A 16,412-nucleotide genomic window follows, 5' to 3' on the forward strand; every position below is an offset into this window, starting at 1 on the left:
GCTGACTCGTATTCGACCAGGAAAACGTCAATCCAAATCCTCTGAACTGTCATTGGCTATAATCCAACACAATGAATTTAGACCACTCCCGCTACCATTTTCACACATTGCAGAGGCGCGGAAGTTGGTTTACTTGGGTAAGTTATGTTGTTAATTTGTGCGAAATATTTTCAAATACAGTTAGCTAAATTGGCTATCTAGTTTTAGGACATATGGGTTGGGAGCAGATGACCGCGTTGAAGGTGTTCTGAATGTTTGAAATCCACCAACAACAAAAAAAATCCCAACGTTAGCATGCCGATGTAACGTTAACTTAGCTATTTGCAGTTGCATATCTAAAGGTAAATGTACATTGTTTTGAAAAATGCAACGAAACTGATTGACACTTGCTTACATTTTGAACAAATTTCTTAGCATAGCTACCTGTTTTTATGCAATAGCTTACAAGTTAGTATTGTTCGGACGTCAAGGTGATGTCAACTTTTCCTTCACACATTAATTATTAGCTAGCTAACGCGTTAGCTGGAGACAGTTGGCTAACGTTACCTGACAGCCATTGTAAGTATCTGCTGCTGAGTGTTACCAGACTTTGGAAAGAATAGGAGATATAACTACCAATTACTTTCAAGTATTCATCCAGACAGCTACTATAGCTAGCTAGTATAATGTTGGTTATCTTACAGAAAAACGTATTCAGCATCCTTACCACTCCGATTTAGAAAACAAGGTAAATTGAGCTATTATAGTAACTAGATACAATTCCAATGAGTAACGTTAACACGTTGTTGAGAAGCTAGGCCTATATACCGCGCCACGGTTTTGCAAGAAGAATGGAAGTTGACAGTAAATTAAGCGTTTTCTTGTGTGTTGTCTCGTAGCAGAATGTTGGGAGAATGCGGTATGCAGGAACGAGACAGAAGGGGGCTTCGGAAATACGCTGTGACTCTCTGCAAAGAGATGGTGGTGGACGAGCTGTTCATTCAGTCGCTGCAGACAGACGACATTCTCACCGACAGCATGGCAGAAAGCATCCTGGTATGTTGTGTTCAATTGTGTAGCTCGATACTACTACCAGGTCAGGTGACTTATGACCCTTATCAACTTCCAAAAAATGTATGCCCAAATGTCTTATTGTTGATGTATGTCATTAACTTCAATCACGTAACCAAATGTGAATGTTAGTGTGGATCAGGGTTTCCCATACTTGGTCCTTGAAACTCGTCCTTGCCCCCTGTGTGCATGTCGTCGTCCCCCCCCCCCCCCCCCCCCCTTAGCTACATCCAAAAGTGCATAATAGGGTAGAGTAGGGTACACTATGCTACCAGTGTATTATACATAGGCGACAGGAGGTTGGTGACACCTTAATTGGGGAGGACAGGCATATGGTAATAGCTGGAAAATAATAGGTGAAAAGAGATCAACATCAAACACATGGTTTCCATTCGCTCCATTCCAGGCATTATTATGACCAGTCCTCCCCTCAGCAGCCTACACTGACATAGGCCTATCCTTTACCAGTGTATTGATAATATACCTTTCATTACTATACACTTGTATAAAATGTGTCATAGCGGATGACTAAGTGTATCGCTGGAAGCTTCCAGAGATGTAGAAGTACTATTGCCACAGATATAAAAATGCATTTTATGGGTCAATAGTATGCTTGGTTTCCCCACTCTGTCACAGTGCTTTGACTTGGATCACACAATTGTGCTCTGCCTGGCTGCTGTGGATGCAGGAGGAGGATGTAGCGGTGCATCACTACTACTCTCCTGAGACCTAGAAGTACTGTTGCCCCAGACCATGGTGCATCTTGGGTGTGTTTGTGTGGAGTGTTTGCCCCCCTCTGGAATTTCCACTCTGTCACACACACACACACGTATGGCCATGCCTGGCATGAATATAGGATTGCCGTGCTGATAGCAATGATCTATTTGCATAATCTGACAATTTTATTTCCTCACTTCTGAGGTTAATTAACCACATCATTGGATCTGAAAGTAGTATGGATTGATTCAGTTTAGGGATGTAGGAAAGTAGCTGCCCAAATCATGCCTGGAGTAAAATTGAGAAAAGTTTATAGGTCACCTGCATCTACGGGCAGTAGCAGGCACTGTTGAGCAAGTATAAATTATAAGGCTCACTAGCCACTAAATCTGCCGCCCCCCCCAAGCTTGATGATGAGTTGGTTATTTGAATTATGTAGTGCTATGGCAAAAAACTAAATGTGCACCTGGGGGGGCAGCAGGACCCAGTTTCGGAAACCCTGGTGTAGATTAACATGTATTTCACTTTCTATTTTTTCTTTCTAATCTGTTAATCTGTTGATATCCGTTGTTCCCCAGGCGGAGCCAACCTCCCACAAGCGGAGCTGGCGTCTGCTGTCCCTGCTCCCCAAGCGTGGTCCCAGAGCCTTCAGCAGCTTCTGCTCAGCACTGAGAGACACAGAGCAGCAGCACCTATGTGCCCTGCTCACAGAGTCACCAGAGAGGGACGGAGAGAGACAGGTGAGTGGGCACTGGGAGCCACACCACAACCAGCACAATAATCAGATGTTGATCCTGACAGACGAGCAGAAGGACAAAGATAGAAAGGGGAGAGGGTAGACATGGAGAGAGGGGTGAGTGCCACAACCAACCTAAGCCTCAAACTGCGTCCCTTACTCAGTGTCCCCAGACAGCTAGGGTGAAAGACAGGGCTGAGGGGGTGAGTTCTACAAAATACCCAATCCAAGCTTCAGACCGCTATTCCCCATTCACAAAGACCCCAGTCAAAGACAGTGAGGAAGAGGGGGATGAAGAGAAAGAGGTGAGCGCTACCCAACACCTAGCCCAAGCTACATACTAAGTTAGAATATTTTCCTGGTATTCTTACAAATGTTCCATCCCAAGAATAAAACAACTTTTCTCATGGGTGTTTCCCATGAAAAAACTATGTGTTTCCTGCCAAAACTGGAAGTGCCATTCAAAAGCATTATAAAGCATATAAATATGTAATGAAAATTCAAACCTAATGCTACCTGAGTCCGATAAATTTAATGAGCCCTACATCAATTATGTCGCTCTTGCTGCTGGTGATTCTCTGATCCACCTCTACATAGATTCTGTATACTTCTGGCCCTTCTTTGGACACTGTGTTAACTAACCTCCAGACGAGCTTCAATGCCATACAACTGCCTCCAACTGCTCTTAAATGCAAGTAAAACTAAATACATGTTCTTCAACCAATCGCTGCCCGCCCGTCCAGCATCACTACTCTGGACGGTTCTGACTTAGAATATGTGGACAACTACAAATACCTAGGTGTCTGGTTAGACTGTAAACTCTCCTTCCAGACTCACATTAAGAATCTCCAATCCAAAATGAATTCTAGAACCGGCTTCCTATTCCGCAACAAAGCATCCTTCACTCATGCTGCCAAACATACCCTCATAAAACTGACCATCCTACCGATCCTCGACTTCGGCGATCTCATTTACAAAATTGCCTCCAACACTCTTCTCAACAAATTGGATGCAGTCTATCACAGTGCCATCCGTTTTGTCACCAAAGCCCCACATTCTACCCACCACTGCGACCTGTACGCTCTTGTTGGCTGGCCCTTGCTTCATACTCATCGCCAAACCCACTGGCTCCAGGTCATCTACAAGTCTCTGCTAGGTAAAGCCCCGCCTTATCTCAGATCACTGGTCACCATAGCAGCACCCACACGTAGCACGCGCTCCAGACGGTATATCTCACTAAACACCCCCAAAGCCAATTCCTCCTTTGGCTGCCTTTCCTTCCAGTTCTCTGCTGCCAATGACTGGACTGAACTGCAAAAATCACTGAAGCTGGAGACTCATATCTCCCTCACTAACTTTAAGCACCAGCTGTCAGAGCAGCTTACAGATCACTGCACCTGTACATAGCCCATCTGTAATATAGCCCATCCAACTACCTCATCCCCATACTGTATTTACTTATCTTGCTCCATTGCACCCCAGTATCTCTACTTGCACATTCATCTTCTGCACATCAATCACTCCAGTGTTTAATTGGTATATTGTAATTACTTTGCCACCACGGCCTGTTTATTGCCTTCCTTATCTTACCTCATTTGCAAATCAAATCAAAGTTTATTTGTCATGTGCGCCGAATACAACAGGTGAAATGCTTACTTAAAATGCACACACTGTATATAGATTTTTTCTACTGTATTATTGACGACTGTATGTTTGTTTACTCCATGTGTAACTCTGCTGTATGTGTCAAACTGCATTGCTTTATTCTTGGCCAGGTTGCAGTTGTAAATGAGAACTTGTTCTCAACTGGCCTACCTGGTTAAATAAAGGTGAAATAAAAAAATATATGGCTAGAATTAGATGCAGAAGGCTTCTCTTCATGAAGATTGAATGGTTATGGGTCTGAATAAACAACTGCTATAGCCTGCCGCCATCGCACGCGTTCACTGTTCTTTCAAACTACCCGTGAGTTCTGTTGGCTGCTGTATTTAACATTCAGCAAAAAATATATTGCATTAATTAGCTAAATATAATACAAGGTAATACATTATTAGAAGGTAATACATTATTAGCCTTATATTTAGCTAATTAATGATGGGTTACGCATAATAAGCATCTAACTTATAGCCTCTGTCTCTTACGCAAGCGCCTGTGCTCCGCTGTCCTCGCCTTACAAAACGTCCTTAGCTCTGAGTCCCATGCAGGAAAAGCTAGACAATCTTTTTAGCATTTCTTACACCAATAGACTATTCGAAGAGGGATGCAATATATTTTTTATATAGATTTTCTAGCCTACATATGTCAATTTAGAACAGGATTATGGAGATTGTGTTGATGGAGATTGTGTGTGCACTCATTTAAAGCAACGCTATTCGAGTGATAGGCTGTTTTTAAAAATCTTTACAATAAATACAATTTTAAAAAACAAGAAAAACAAGGTGACCCCTGAAAGCCAGATCATTCTGTTTTTATATTACTGTAGCATAGGCTATGCTGCAGTTAATGTAGGCCTACCTGTCACAAGAAAACACGTTACCATGATGAGATGATACAGGAAGAGTAGCTGCTGCTTTTGCAACAGCTAATGGGGATCCTAATAAAATGCCAATACAGTAGGTCCTCCTACATGCACTGTGAATTGCGCTCCATACTGAGATGGGCTGTCTGTCCCCACCCTGAGCGTTGATTCATCAATCAGCGGCCGTAGAGAAGCCAGATTTGGACATTGCATATAATTTTAACAGTTCCATTTCACTCCATGCTGTTCATATAAATAATTTATTATAATTTACCGGTTTCTCGCAGTTATTTATCCCTGGAAAGAGGAGTGGTTTTGGACAGTAAATCTCGGAAACCGGGTTCCTGCCATTCAACTCTACTACAGACAGTCCTCCCCAGATAGTCACTAGAGAAAGAAGTGACCACAACACTCCCAACCCAAGCTACAGACTGCTGTAACAGGAATAAATAGGGGGATGGGGAGAAAGAGGGGAATAAGAAAAGAGGAGGAGAGATGTAGATTGGGAGAGAGGTGAGAGTCAGCCATCACTCCCAACCCAAGCCTCCTCTGGATGTTTTGGTATTCACACTGCAGGCGAGGAAACAAATCAGGAATGAACTGGTTTTCCCAAAAATGTTTAGATTGTATTGACGTCGAAGGTAAGTTAAAAGATGGTTAAATTCTCCTTTTCCTTTGTCCTTCAGAGATATGTGGACTCTCCCCTCCCACTTCCCACCCAGGAGGGGATGGTTCCAGCCAAGAGAGCCAGAACACAAGGTGAGTAGAGCAGTCATCTGAGCTGGGTGCATTCAAGATCACAGTTTTACAACTGTTTCATTCACAATATTTGCACGTTTCCTAGGAGATCATGGGAGGGGTTGTTTGTGTGGTTGTTTGGGGAAAAAATGAATAAATGTAATTATTCTGTTTGTTGGCTTGTAACTCAGTCTTTTATTTAAAAAAAAGCTATTTTTAATAAATCCAATAAAACTGTAAATGAAAATGTCCCAATTGAGTCCAGTTGTATAATTTGATCAGTGTGGAAGCAGTGTGCTGTAACCTTGGTATGGAGTGCCACTGCCCAGCCAGTCTCGCCACCTGCAGGCACCACGCCCGTGTGACTTGCTCACATAGCTGTAGTACAAAGGTTGTTACAACACCATTATATGTTGCTAACAGCTTCCCTTTCAAGGCAGAAACGTGACCTTGACTGGAACCCTGCTCTGATGGACATTATTGTAATTGCTTGTCTCCACTGGTGTAATTTCTGGAATGAATGCAGAGTGTAATGTCATCCTAATATGTGTTTCAGAGTCAATGGAGATGTGTCTGGATGCAGACAGTCCCATCACCAGCTCTGTTCTTCCCTGTACACCAGACTTTTACTTAAAACACTGCCAACAGGTACAACGCTCACTGTTAATACAAACCAGTAAATCACTGTCTGTACCATGTCACTGCCAACAGGTACAACGCTCACTGTTAATACAAACCAGTAAATCACCTGTCTGTACCATGTCAGTGCCAACAGGTACAACGCTCACTGTTAATACAAACCAGTAAATCACCTGTCTGTACCATGTCACTGCCAACAGGTACAACGCTCACTGTTAATACAAACCAGTAAATCACCTGTCTGTACCATGTCACTGCCAACAGGTACAACGCTCACTGTTAATACAAACCAGTAAATCACCTGTCTGTACCATGTCAGTGCCAACAGGTACAACGCTCACTGTTAATACAAACCAGTAAATCACCTGTCTGTACCATGTCACTGCCAACAGGTACAACACTCACTGTTAATACAAACCAGTAAATCACCTGTCTGTACCATGTCACTTCCAACAGGTACAATGCTCACTGTTAATACAAACCAGTAAATCACTGTCTGTACCATGTCACTGCCAACAGATAAAACACAGTCTCTGTCTGGTATCTCTTACCTGAGACGATTAACGTTGTTAACTGCTGTATATTTTTGGTTCTCATATTTGTCACTGCAAATACAACTGTTACAATGCAACTTTATGCAACCCCCTAGGGCAGTTAGTTTCAAGGCAGCACCCACTGCAACATGCACCTTTGCAACAAATGCATGCATGCACTTCCTGTGTCCAGAATGTGTTTCCAGCTGCTGTTTAGCTGCATTGTTCCCCAAGGTATTTCTAGGGAGCAGGAGAGTAGATCTTCCTATTCATCCACCTCAACCTGTAACAGCTGTTGAAGTGTCTCCACTCTAAACAGACAGCTATTAGACTTCTGCGGTATAGACAGTACCAGGCGAGTCCCACTGGTCCGTAGAAGACAGTGTTTGTCTAGACCGCAGTCAGTTTGACAGGAAAGAGACACGGGGAGAATTCCCCCAGCCCATGTGTTGAAGTCTCTGTAAACCTGCTCAGGTTGAGGATGATTCATCACTGAGCTCCACTGGGTTGTAAAACTGTCATTGAAGTACAGGGACAGAAACCACAACAAACACTACTGAGAACAGCAGCAACATAAGCACATCATTATTTTCCTTCAGGTAAACCATGTCATTTTCTCACGCTGCATTTTTGTCTCTTGTCCCTCACTCTTTTCTCCTCCTTTCCCTTCTCGCTTTCTTTCCTGCCTTCGCACCTTTTTCTACTCCCCTCACACTTTCTCTCTTCCCCCTCTCCTCTCTTTGTCCCGTCCTCTCCCCTTCAGTCCTATAGTATGGTGTCCAGTCCTCGTGGCCTGGCCTTGGTGATCAGTAACGTCTCCTTTGACCCCTGTGCTGCTCCTGACCTGGACTCCAGGAAGGGAGGGGAGGTGGACGAGGAGGTCCTCAGGAAGGTGTTCACTGAGCTGGACTACATAGTCACCGTCCGGAGAGACCTCACAGCTCAGGTAACACACACACAGAGCAAGACAGTGGTGCCAAAGGTACAGCAGTGCTTCAACCAACATGGACTGTATCGGTGGATCCTCCACTGGCTTCAATCAGTGGCACTCAGGCATTTGTTTTCCTTGATCTTCATAGACCTGTTGCTATTAGAGTCATGTTGTTAGCTAGTGGAGACAGCTGTTTGTAGCGTTGGTCTTTCCATGGCCATGTTTAATGCAAAGAACAAAGGGTGAATTTACAGCTCTACACTTCCTCTCTGTATAACTAGTGGCGCTTGCACTTTGTGACAAAATGTACCAAAATAATTCTAAAAGTGCAATGTAATTAAAATATAGTTTAATCTCTCTCAATGACAGGGCATGCGGGAGTGCATTGAGCAGTTTGGCAGACGGCAGCAGCACCAGACCGTATCCAGCTGTGTGGTGTGTCTGCTGTCCCATGGAGTAGAGGGGGCTATCTACGGCACAGACGGACAGCTGCTGGAGGTGTGTGTGACCTCATTCAGTTGAGTGAAACCCTTTCTGATGATAATAATCATATTAATTGAATCTCTGTCTCTCTCTCAGTTGGACTGGGTGTTTGAGGCGTTTGACAATGCCCACTGTCCTCTACTGCAGAATAAACCCAAGATGTTCTTCATCCAGGCCTGCAGAGGAGGTGAGCTCACACACAATCCCCCATGTCCTCACTCTCCCTCCTTCCCTTTCCCCAACACTCCCTCCCCTGTTCTCTTCTTCTAACCCGTCTTCTCTCTGTCTCTGTCTCCCTCCAGAGGAGATGGACTGTGGGGTGGAGCAGTCAGACGGGCCAGAGAGGACCCAGTCTCCTGGCTGTGAACAGAGGGATGCAGGGAGGGAGGGAGAGGGAGATGGAGACACCAGGCAGACGGAGGAGAGAGGCAGGCTCAGAGTCAAACTGCCCCAGCGCTCTGACATGATCTGTGGCTTCGCCTCCCTCAAAGGTGTGTGTGTGTGTGCCAATGTGTGTTGTCTGTTTATGATGTGAATGTTGGAATATTTGGTGGTGTTTCTTTGTTGTGTATGTCTGTTGGGCCCTACTGGGTAATATAGTGTCTGTTGGGCCCTACTAGGTAATATAGTGTCTGTTGGGCCCTACTAGGTAATGTAGTGTCTGTTGGGCCCTACTAGGTAATATAGTGTCTGTTGGGCCCTACTAGGTAATGTAGTGTCTGTTGGGCCCTACTAGGTAATGTAGTGTCTGTTGGGCCCTACTAGGTAATGTAGTGTCTGTTGGGCCCTACTAGGTAATATAGTGTCTGTTGGGCCCTACTAGGTAATATAGTGTCTGTTGGGCCCTACTGGGTAATATAGTGTCTGTTGGGCCCTACTAGGTAATATAGTGTCTGTTGGGCCCTACTAGGTAATATAGTGTCTGTTGGCCCCTACTGGGTAATGTAGTGTCTGTTGGCCCCTACTGGGTAATGTAGTGTCTGTTGGCCCCTACTAGGTAATGTAGTGTCTGTTGGCCCCTACTAGGTAATGTAGTGTCTGTTGGGCCCTACTGGGTAATGTAGTGTCTGTTGGCCCCTACTAGGTAATGTAGTGTCTGTTGGGCCCCTACTAGGTAATGTAGTGTCTGTTGGCCCCTACTAGGTAATGTAGTGTCTGTTGGGCCCCACTAGGTAATGTAGTGTCTGTTGGGCCCCACTAGGTAATGTGTTGGGCCCCACTAGGTAATGTGTTGGGCCCCACTACGTAATGTAGTGTCTGTCGGGCCCTACTAGGTAATGTAGTGTCTGTCGGGCCCTACTAGGTAATGTAGTGTCTGTTGGGCCCCACTAGGTAATGTAGTGTCTGTTGGGCCCCACTAGGTAATGTAGTGTCTGTTGGCCCCACTAGGTAATATGTTGGGCCCCACTAGGTAATGTAATGTAGTGTCTGTCGGGCCCTACTAGGTAATGTAGTGTCTGTTGGGCCCCACTAGGTAATGTGTTGGGCCCCACTAGGTAATGTGTTGGGCCCCACTACGTAATGTAGTGTCTGTCGGGCCCTACTAGGTAATGTAGTGTCTGTCGGGCCCTACTAGGTAATGTAGTGTCTGTTGGGCCCTACTAGGTAATGTAGTGTCTGTTGGGCCCTACTAGGCACTGCAGCCATGAGGAACACCAAGAGAGGATCCTGGTTCATCCAAGAGGTCAACTCAGCACTCCGCTTCAGAGCCAGAGACACACACCTATCAGACATACTGGTGCAGGTAAACACAAACACACACCACATATCACAGTCATAGTAAGTACATTTTCCCTCAATAAAGTAGTTATCAGCAAGTTCAGTGCTAGTAACCTTTTGTAACCTCTGCCCTCAGGTGAATGGTCGTATTAAAGACAGAGAAGGCTATGCTCCTGGCACCCCCCACCATCGCTGTAAGGAGATGTCTGAATTCACCAGCTCCCTCTGCAAAGACCTCTACCTGTTCCCCAAGTACCACCCTCAGTACTGACACGCACACATTTCTGCACCTCTACAACACCACACACATACCGCACCCACTACTGACACACACACACATACTGTTACACACAATCATAGAGGATTAATTCATTCACATTTGCTGTGCAAATTCCCTCTCACAGACGAACTTGGAAAGGAAAATGGACCGAGTTGTTGTAAATCTATGTGCTTGGTAATGGGCATGAAGTATACATGACTGGTATGCAGCTGATGTGTGTACCTACGTACCTATCAGCTAGGCTTGCTATATGTGTATCTGTGCCAGTTAGAAATGGGATTGAAATGTTCTAGGAAAATATTTTAGCTTGCTAACACACCAGAATATATTTAAATGTATCGCTTTTAATTTCTTACTAAACAGCAACTTTTGGGTTTCAAGTTTATTCTTTTTTTAAACATGTATTTTGTATGCAGATCTATTTTTATCCATTTATTTTGTATCAAATCATTTTGAAGCTCTTTTTTTGTAAGAATTGTAAAGCCCTTGTCTCCTTTTTGTATTAAATGTTTTTTAATTATAAAATGCATAGCATTATAATAGGAAATCCCCCCTGACCAAATGAAGGTATGTATCTGTGTCCATCTGATGGGCAGACAGGTGGTGGTGTAGAGGTATTGGCTGAGGATGCAGCATGGAGGGAGCTGCATTTCAATACCCTCCTAGTAATCTGAGTCTTCCACTGAAGGATACTGGGACAAGTAGATGTGATATTGGGAGTTTCAGGGTTTGTTAGCAATGATTTGATATGTTATTGAGTCAACAAGTGTACTGCATTCCATTTGAATAGAATGGAGTCATGACCATTTCTCTCACAAACAACTGTCCTCCCCCTCCCATCTCTACCTCCATGAGGGGGTTACGGTCTAAGGCACTGCATTTCAGTGCAAGAGGCGTCACTACAGTCCCTGGTTCGAATCCAGGCTGTATCACATCTGGACGTGATTGGGAGTCCCATAGGGCAGTGCACATTTGGCTCAGCGTCATTCGGTTTTGGCCGGGGTAGACCGTCATTGTAAATAAGAATTTGTTCTCAACTGACTTGCCTAGTTAAATAAAGGTTAAATAAAAAATGTAGACAAGTTAAGGCACGTAGGTTAATTAATGTTATAACTACATTGGTAACCAGACTGTTATTACTTAGATGTGATGAAAGATGTCAACATTGTATTTACATTAGTTACATGTTACACCAATGAATTATATTAGAATTCTATCTAACTGCTTGTTATCCACTGTCAATGCTTCCTTGGCCATTAAGATTTCAGTTCACAAGATGGATGTACATGGATGTTTAAAGATGTATGGATTGGTTTTAAAGCAGCTACAGTATTTTCCTTTTAGATTTTATATGAAATATTCCATAGCAATGTGTGCCATGTGAAATATGTGTTAAGTATTGTCTTTAAAATACTTAGTTAATCATTTACATAGGACCATGCATCACATTCAACTGTATGAGCAGCAATATTGATGTTTCTCAGAATGAGCAGCAATGTGTTTGGTTCTAACAGTGTTGTAGGGAGGAGTGATATGACAGGAACAGTATGAATTGAGCTGTTGACCAACCAATCACAGCGGCAGCATGTGGTGCTCATGTTAAAAAAAATACAGTTCCATAGAGATCCTGTTAAATTAGTATTCTAATTCTATGGACAGTTCACCCCAAATTCTAAGTGCCAGATGTTTGTTAGACGTTTTCCATTCGGTTTGAAGCCTCTAGTTCGGTTTCAACTAACTTAATATATACAATATAGCATCTACACAACTGGTGTCGTGACAAAGTCATATTTTTTGTTATTGAACATTTTCAGAAAGATTTTGTGGTGAAGTAGGTTATCCCTTGAAAGTGAAGTACTGAGGGCTGGGGTTCACTGCCATAAGCTAAGGAGCTGCTGGGTATGGGGGGAGAAGATGACTGTATTTATGTCTAAAACAAAGACTGCCAAATGTTCAGGAAAATAAACAGCCTTTTGGTTTTTCTATGAGTTGTGTTGACGTGCGCTGTGTGTGTGTGTGTGAGAGCACTGTACATATGTACACTATGCATGATATATTTTGATCTCTCCTTGTTGCTGTTTCTTTATATCACAGTGTACATCCAGTCCCCCTCAGTGTACTGGTATAGTATATCTCATAACCCTATAGTAAGGACTGTTTTATGACTGCACAATATGCGTCGTGAGTCACACTGACCACTACCACTGTGATAATGTTCTCTGTGTATCAGGTAGTGCCTCAGCCAGCTGTCCATAATCATTCTCCCTGACACACATCACACACTGACCACCACCACTGTGATAATGTTCTCTGTGTATCAGGTAGTGCCTCAGCCAGCTGTCCATAATCATTCTCCCTGACACACATCACACACTCGCCCGCGGTCGGAGTGACACATTTCTCTCTGGCCACCACCATGCAGTGAGATTAGGTTGTAATGTGGTGGCGTGTGGTCTCCAAAGCAGAGAAGGGTTAAGGGATTGGTGGGGCCGGGCCATTCTCTCTCTCCCTCTCTTTGGGCGGACCATGTGCCATGCTGTCTCATCCGGCTGAAATGGAAACAGGTGATTTCAGAGCAGTAAACATGATTGAGTGAGAACCACTTCAGACTTTTGAGATGCACGCCTACAACCCAGACTGAAAACCATTATATCAGATGGGATAGATGGCAATGTGCGTTATTTTGACTGCTACATCTGGCCTAGTGAAGTCCATTACAGATTGCTGATAGGGAAGAGGTATGCTGATACAGCAGGGGGAATGAGGGCTTGGAGCATGTGAGGGTTCGAAGGGATAGCCTTGCATCATTGGCTGATGACGGGGGTGTTAATGTGCACCTACCCTCACGTTGCAGGGGCAGCCCTGTGGGGGGTGGCATCACCCTCACCCCTGCCTGTCCAAACAAAAACACCCCATCCAAAAACAAAGATCTAATGGCCCATGGGTCTAGCTGGCCTGCTCACGGGGACAAGAGGCTTGTATGCCAGTATCGGTGTCGTTAACGTGAGCCCTGCTGTGTGTGTGATTAGGTGTCTGCTGTTCTAATAAAGGAAAGCGCTGCGTCTGTCTCTGCCTCATATCACTACCAGGAGTCTCTGTACAGACGTCTTTCTGTTGACTGTCTTACAGGACAGGTGGAGGGAACACCGCCTCTGGATCAACTGAACAAGATTGGATCTGAACAAGTGTCAATCTCAAGTGTGTGTGTGCGCACTGAACTGCTGTGTATGTTAGAATGCATATGTAAGAAAGTGTGTACACTCTTGACGTGTGTTTGTTTAGCTGAGAGTGTGCGGGTGGAAATGCTGAAGCCACCATCAGGGTTATTTTTGGGTCAGTGACAGCGTGTCAATGGCTGCAGATGCGTCGCAAAGGAAGGCTCTGAGATACCAACAGACCCTGGTAGGTCTCTGTCTGTCTGTCCATCAGTCTGTCCACTTCTCACTCTACCTGTCCGAGTGTCCGTCCGTCTCAGTCCATCTCTGTCTCTGCCCGTCTGTCCACCTCTCACTCTGCCCGTCTGTCCACCTCTCACTCTCTGCCCGTCTGTCCACCTCTCACTCTCCGCCCGTCTGTCCACCTCTCACTCTCTACCCGTCTGTCCACCTCTCACTCTCTGCCTGTCTGTCCACCTCTCACTCTCTGCCCGTCTGTCCACCTCTCACTCTCTGCCCGTCTGTCCACCTTTCACTCTCCGCCCGTCTGTCCACCTCTCACTCTCTGCCCGTCTGTCCACCTCTCACTCTCCACCCGTCTGTCCACCTCTCACTCTCTACCCGCCTGTCCACCTCTCACTCTCTGCCCGTCTGTCCACGTCTCACTCTCTGCCCGTCTGTCCACCTCTCACTCTCTACCCGCCTGTCCACCTCTCACTCTCCACCCGTCTGTCCACCTCTCACTCTCTACCCGCCTGTCCACCTCTCACTCTCTGCCCGTCTGTCCATCCGTCCACTTCTCTCTCATTTGCAAATCAAATTTTATTTGTGACAACTTGTATAGACTTTACCATGAAATGCTTTCTTATGAGCCCTTCCCAACAATGCAAAAAAATAAAAATTGTAACTCAAGGAATAAAATAAAAAACAAGAATGGATCTATATACAGGAGTACCAGTAGCAGATCAAGAATGGAGCTATATACAGGGAGTACTAGTACCAGATCAATGTGCAGAGGTACAAGGTATTTGAGGTAGATATGTATATGATGGCAAGGTAAAGTGACTGTGCATCAGAATAAATAATAATAAGAGTAAAATAAAGAACAGAGTAGCAGCAGCAAATTATGTGTATTGTGTATGTATGTGTGTTTGTGTTGTGTTGGTCTGCATGTCTGTGCTTGTGAGTATGTGTGGGAGTGTCAATGTAATGTGTGTGAGTTAGTGTGTGCATATGGTTTGTATACAGTATTTAGTCTAGTGTGTGTGCGTATGGTCAGTGCAAGATAGTCAATGCAGATAGTTTGGGTGCCATTCTTATTTCTTACGGGTAGAAGCTGACTCAAAGCCTATTGGTCCAAGAGCCAATGCTCCAGTACCATTTGCCCGGACGGTAGCAGAGTGAACAGTCTATGGCTTGGGTGGCTGGAGTCTTTGGTCATTTTTTGGTCCTTTCCCTGACACCGCCTGATATAGCGGTCCTAGATGGCAGGGAGCTCGGCCACATTAATGTACTGGACTCACCGCACCACTCTTGTCAGCCTCCTGAGGTTGTGATGTGAGCGCCAAGGAACTTGAAGCTATAATAATGTTCTGTGCTCAGGTGTTATGAGCTTGTCTGTTCTGCTGGTGTGATGACATAAATATCTGACGCTGTAGAGAACCTAGTCCTCCCTCGTTCTCTCCTGGCCTGTCTTCAAGAAGAGAATCTGAATTCTTGTTGCTTCTTCATGTATGAGATTTCATGGCCCCCCATTCATCTGAGTATACCAAACATTAGGAACACCTTCCTAATATTGAGTTGCACCCTCATCCTCCCCCCCTCCTTTTGCCCTTGGAACAGCTTCAATTTCTCCGATGTGGCAAGATGGCGCTGACAGACATTGCAGCTTTGCAGTATTTCGTTTTTTGTGTTATTACATACAGCCGGAAATAACTTTTGGATATCAGAGTGACGGTAAATCATCAACATTACCGCCAGGAATACGACTTTCCCAAATTGGATCCTTTGTTTCTACCCCCCAGGGCAATTTAACTTATCCCAGAGGCTGCTCCAAGACCCTGCCGGTGGAGAAGAGGTATTCGGAGTGGACTTCTAGTCCGACTCAGGAATTGTGCACACCATCCACCACTTCCAAGTATATTACTCGCTTATTTTCAGTCTCTGGACAATAAAGTAGACGAGCTCAGGGCGAGGAACCCCTTCCACGAAGACACCAAGGACTGTAACATACTCTGTTTCCGGAATCATGGCTCTCTCGGGATATACTTTCTCCGTCCATATAGCCAGCTGGGTTCTCAGTACATCGCACAGACAGGAATAAAGAACTCTCCGGGAAGAAGTGAGTGATTGTGTGATTGTGATAACAAACAGAAACTCAAGTCCTTTTGTTCATATCTTGAGGCCGCATTTATTGTAGCTGGGGATTTTAACAAAGCAAATTTGAGGAAAACGTTCTATCAACACATTTAGTGTAGTACTCGCTCTGCTAAAACACTTGACCACTGCTACTCCCCCTTTCGAGATGCCTACAAGGTCCTCCCCCACCCTCCCTTTAGCAAATCAGATCACAACTCCACTTTGCTTTCCCCTTCCTATAGTCAGAAACTCAAACAGGATGTACCCGTGCTAAGGTCGGTTTAACGCTGGTCTGACCAATCGGAATTCATGCTTCAAGATTGATTTGATCACGCCGCCTGGATATGTTCTGGGTACCCTTTGAGAATAACATTGAAGTATACACGGACACGGTGACTGAGTTCTTCAGGAAGTTTATAGGGGATGTTGTTCCCACTGTTACTATTAAAACCTAACCAGAAACCATGGATAGATGGCAGCATTCGCGCAAACTGAAAACACGAACCACCGCATTTAACCATGGCAAGGTGACTGGGAATATGGTATAATACAAAC

The 16,412-nt window shown here is 44.7% G+C and overlaps 2 protein-coding genes across 4 annotated transcripts in view; both read left to right on the forward strand.

Moving 5' to 3' along the window:
- On the forward strand, window positions 1-12,332 carry casp2 (caspase 2, apoptosis-related cysteine peptidase). Of its 3 annotated transcripts, none has more exons than XM_036941134.1 (11): window positions 1-137; window positions 879-1,035; window positions 2,346-2,507; window positions 5,708-5,780; window positions 6,316-6,407; window positions 7,695-7,877; window positions 8,232-8,360; window positions 8,442-8,532; window positions 8,648-8,836; window positions 9,980-10,089; window positions 10,201-12,332. In XM_036941134.1, the coding sequence occupies exons 2-11, from the start codon at window positions 883-885 to the stop codon at window positions 10,333-10,335; spliced, it is 1,317 nt and encodes a 438-aa protein (XP_036797029.1). In that variant the 5' UTR covers window positions 1-137; window positions 879-882; the 3' UTR covers window positions 10,336-12,332. The 3 variants fall into 3 exon arrangements, with proteins under 3 accessions (XP_036797029.1, XP_036797036.1, XP_036797031.1); XM_036941141.1 differs by having other exon boundaries at window positions 76-137; window positions 882-1,035; XM_036941136.1 differs by lacking the exon at window positions 1-137 and adding an exon at window positions 163-341.
- Window positions 12,333-13,289: 957 nt separating this feature from the next.
- The window catches only part of LOC110534391 (chloride channel protein 1), a 61,827-nt gene continuing 58,704 nt past the window's right edge, over window positions 13,290-16,412 (forward strand). Inside the window, exon 1 of the mRNA XM_036941153.1 lies at window positions 13,290-13,746. Within this exon, the coding sequence (XP_036797048.1) occupies window positions 13,696-13,746 (51 nt within the window). The 5' untranslated portion in view covers window positions 13,290-13,695. The remainder of the gene's footprint in view (window positions 13,747-16,412) is intronic.

This window comes from Oncorhynchus mykiss, chromosome 2 (genome assembly GCF_013265735.2).
Source record: "Oncorhynchus mykiss isolate Arlee chromosome 2, USDA_OmykA_1.1, whole genome shotgun sequence".
Lineage (NCBI taxonomy): Eukaryota > Metazoa > Chordata > Actinopteri > Salmoniformes > Salmonidae > Oncorhynchus > Oncorhynchus mykiss.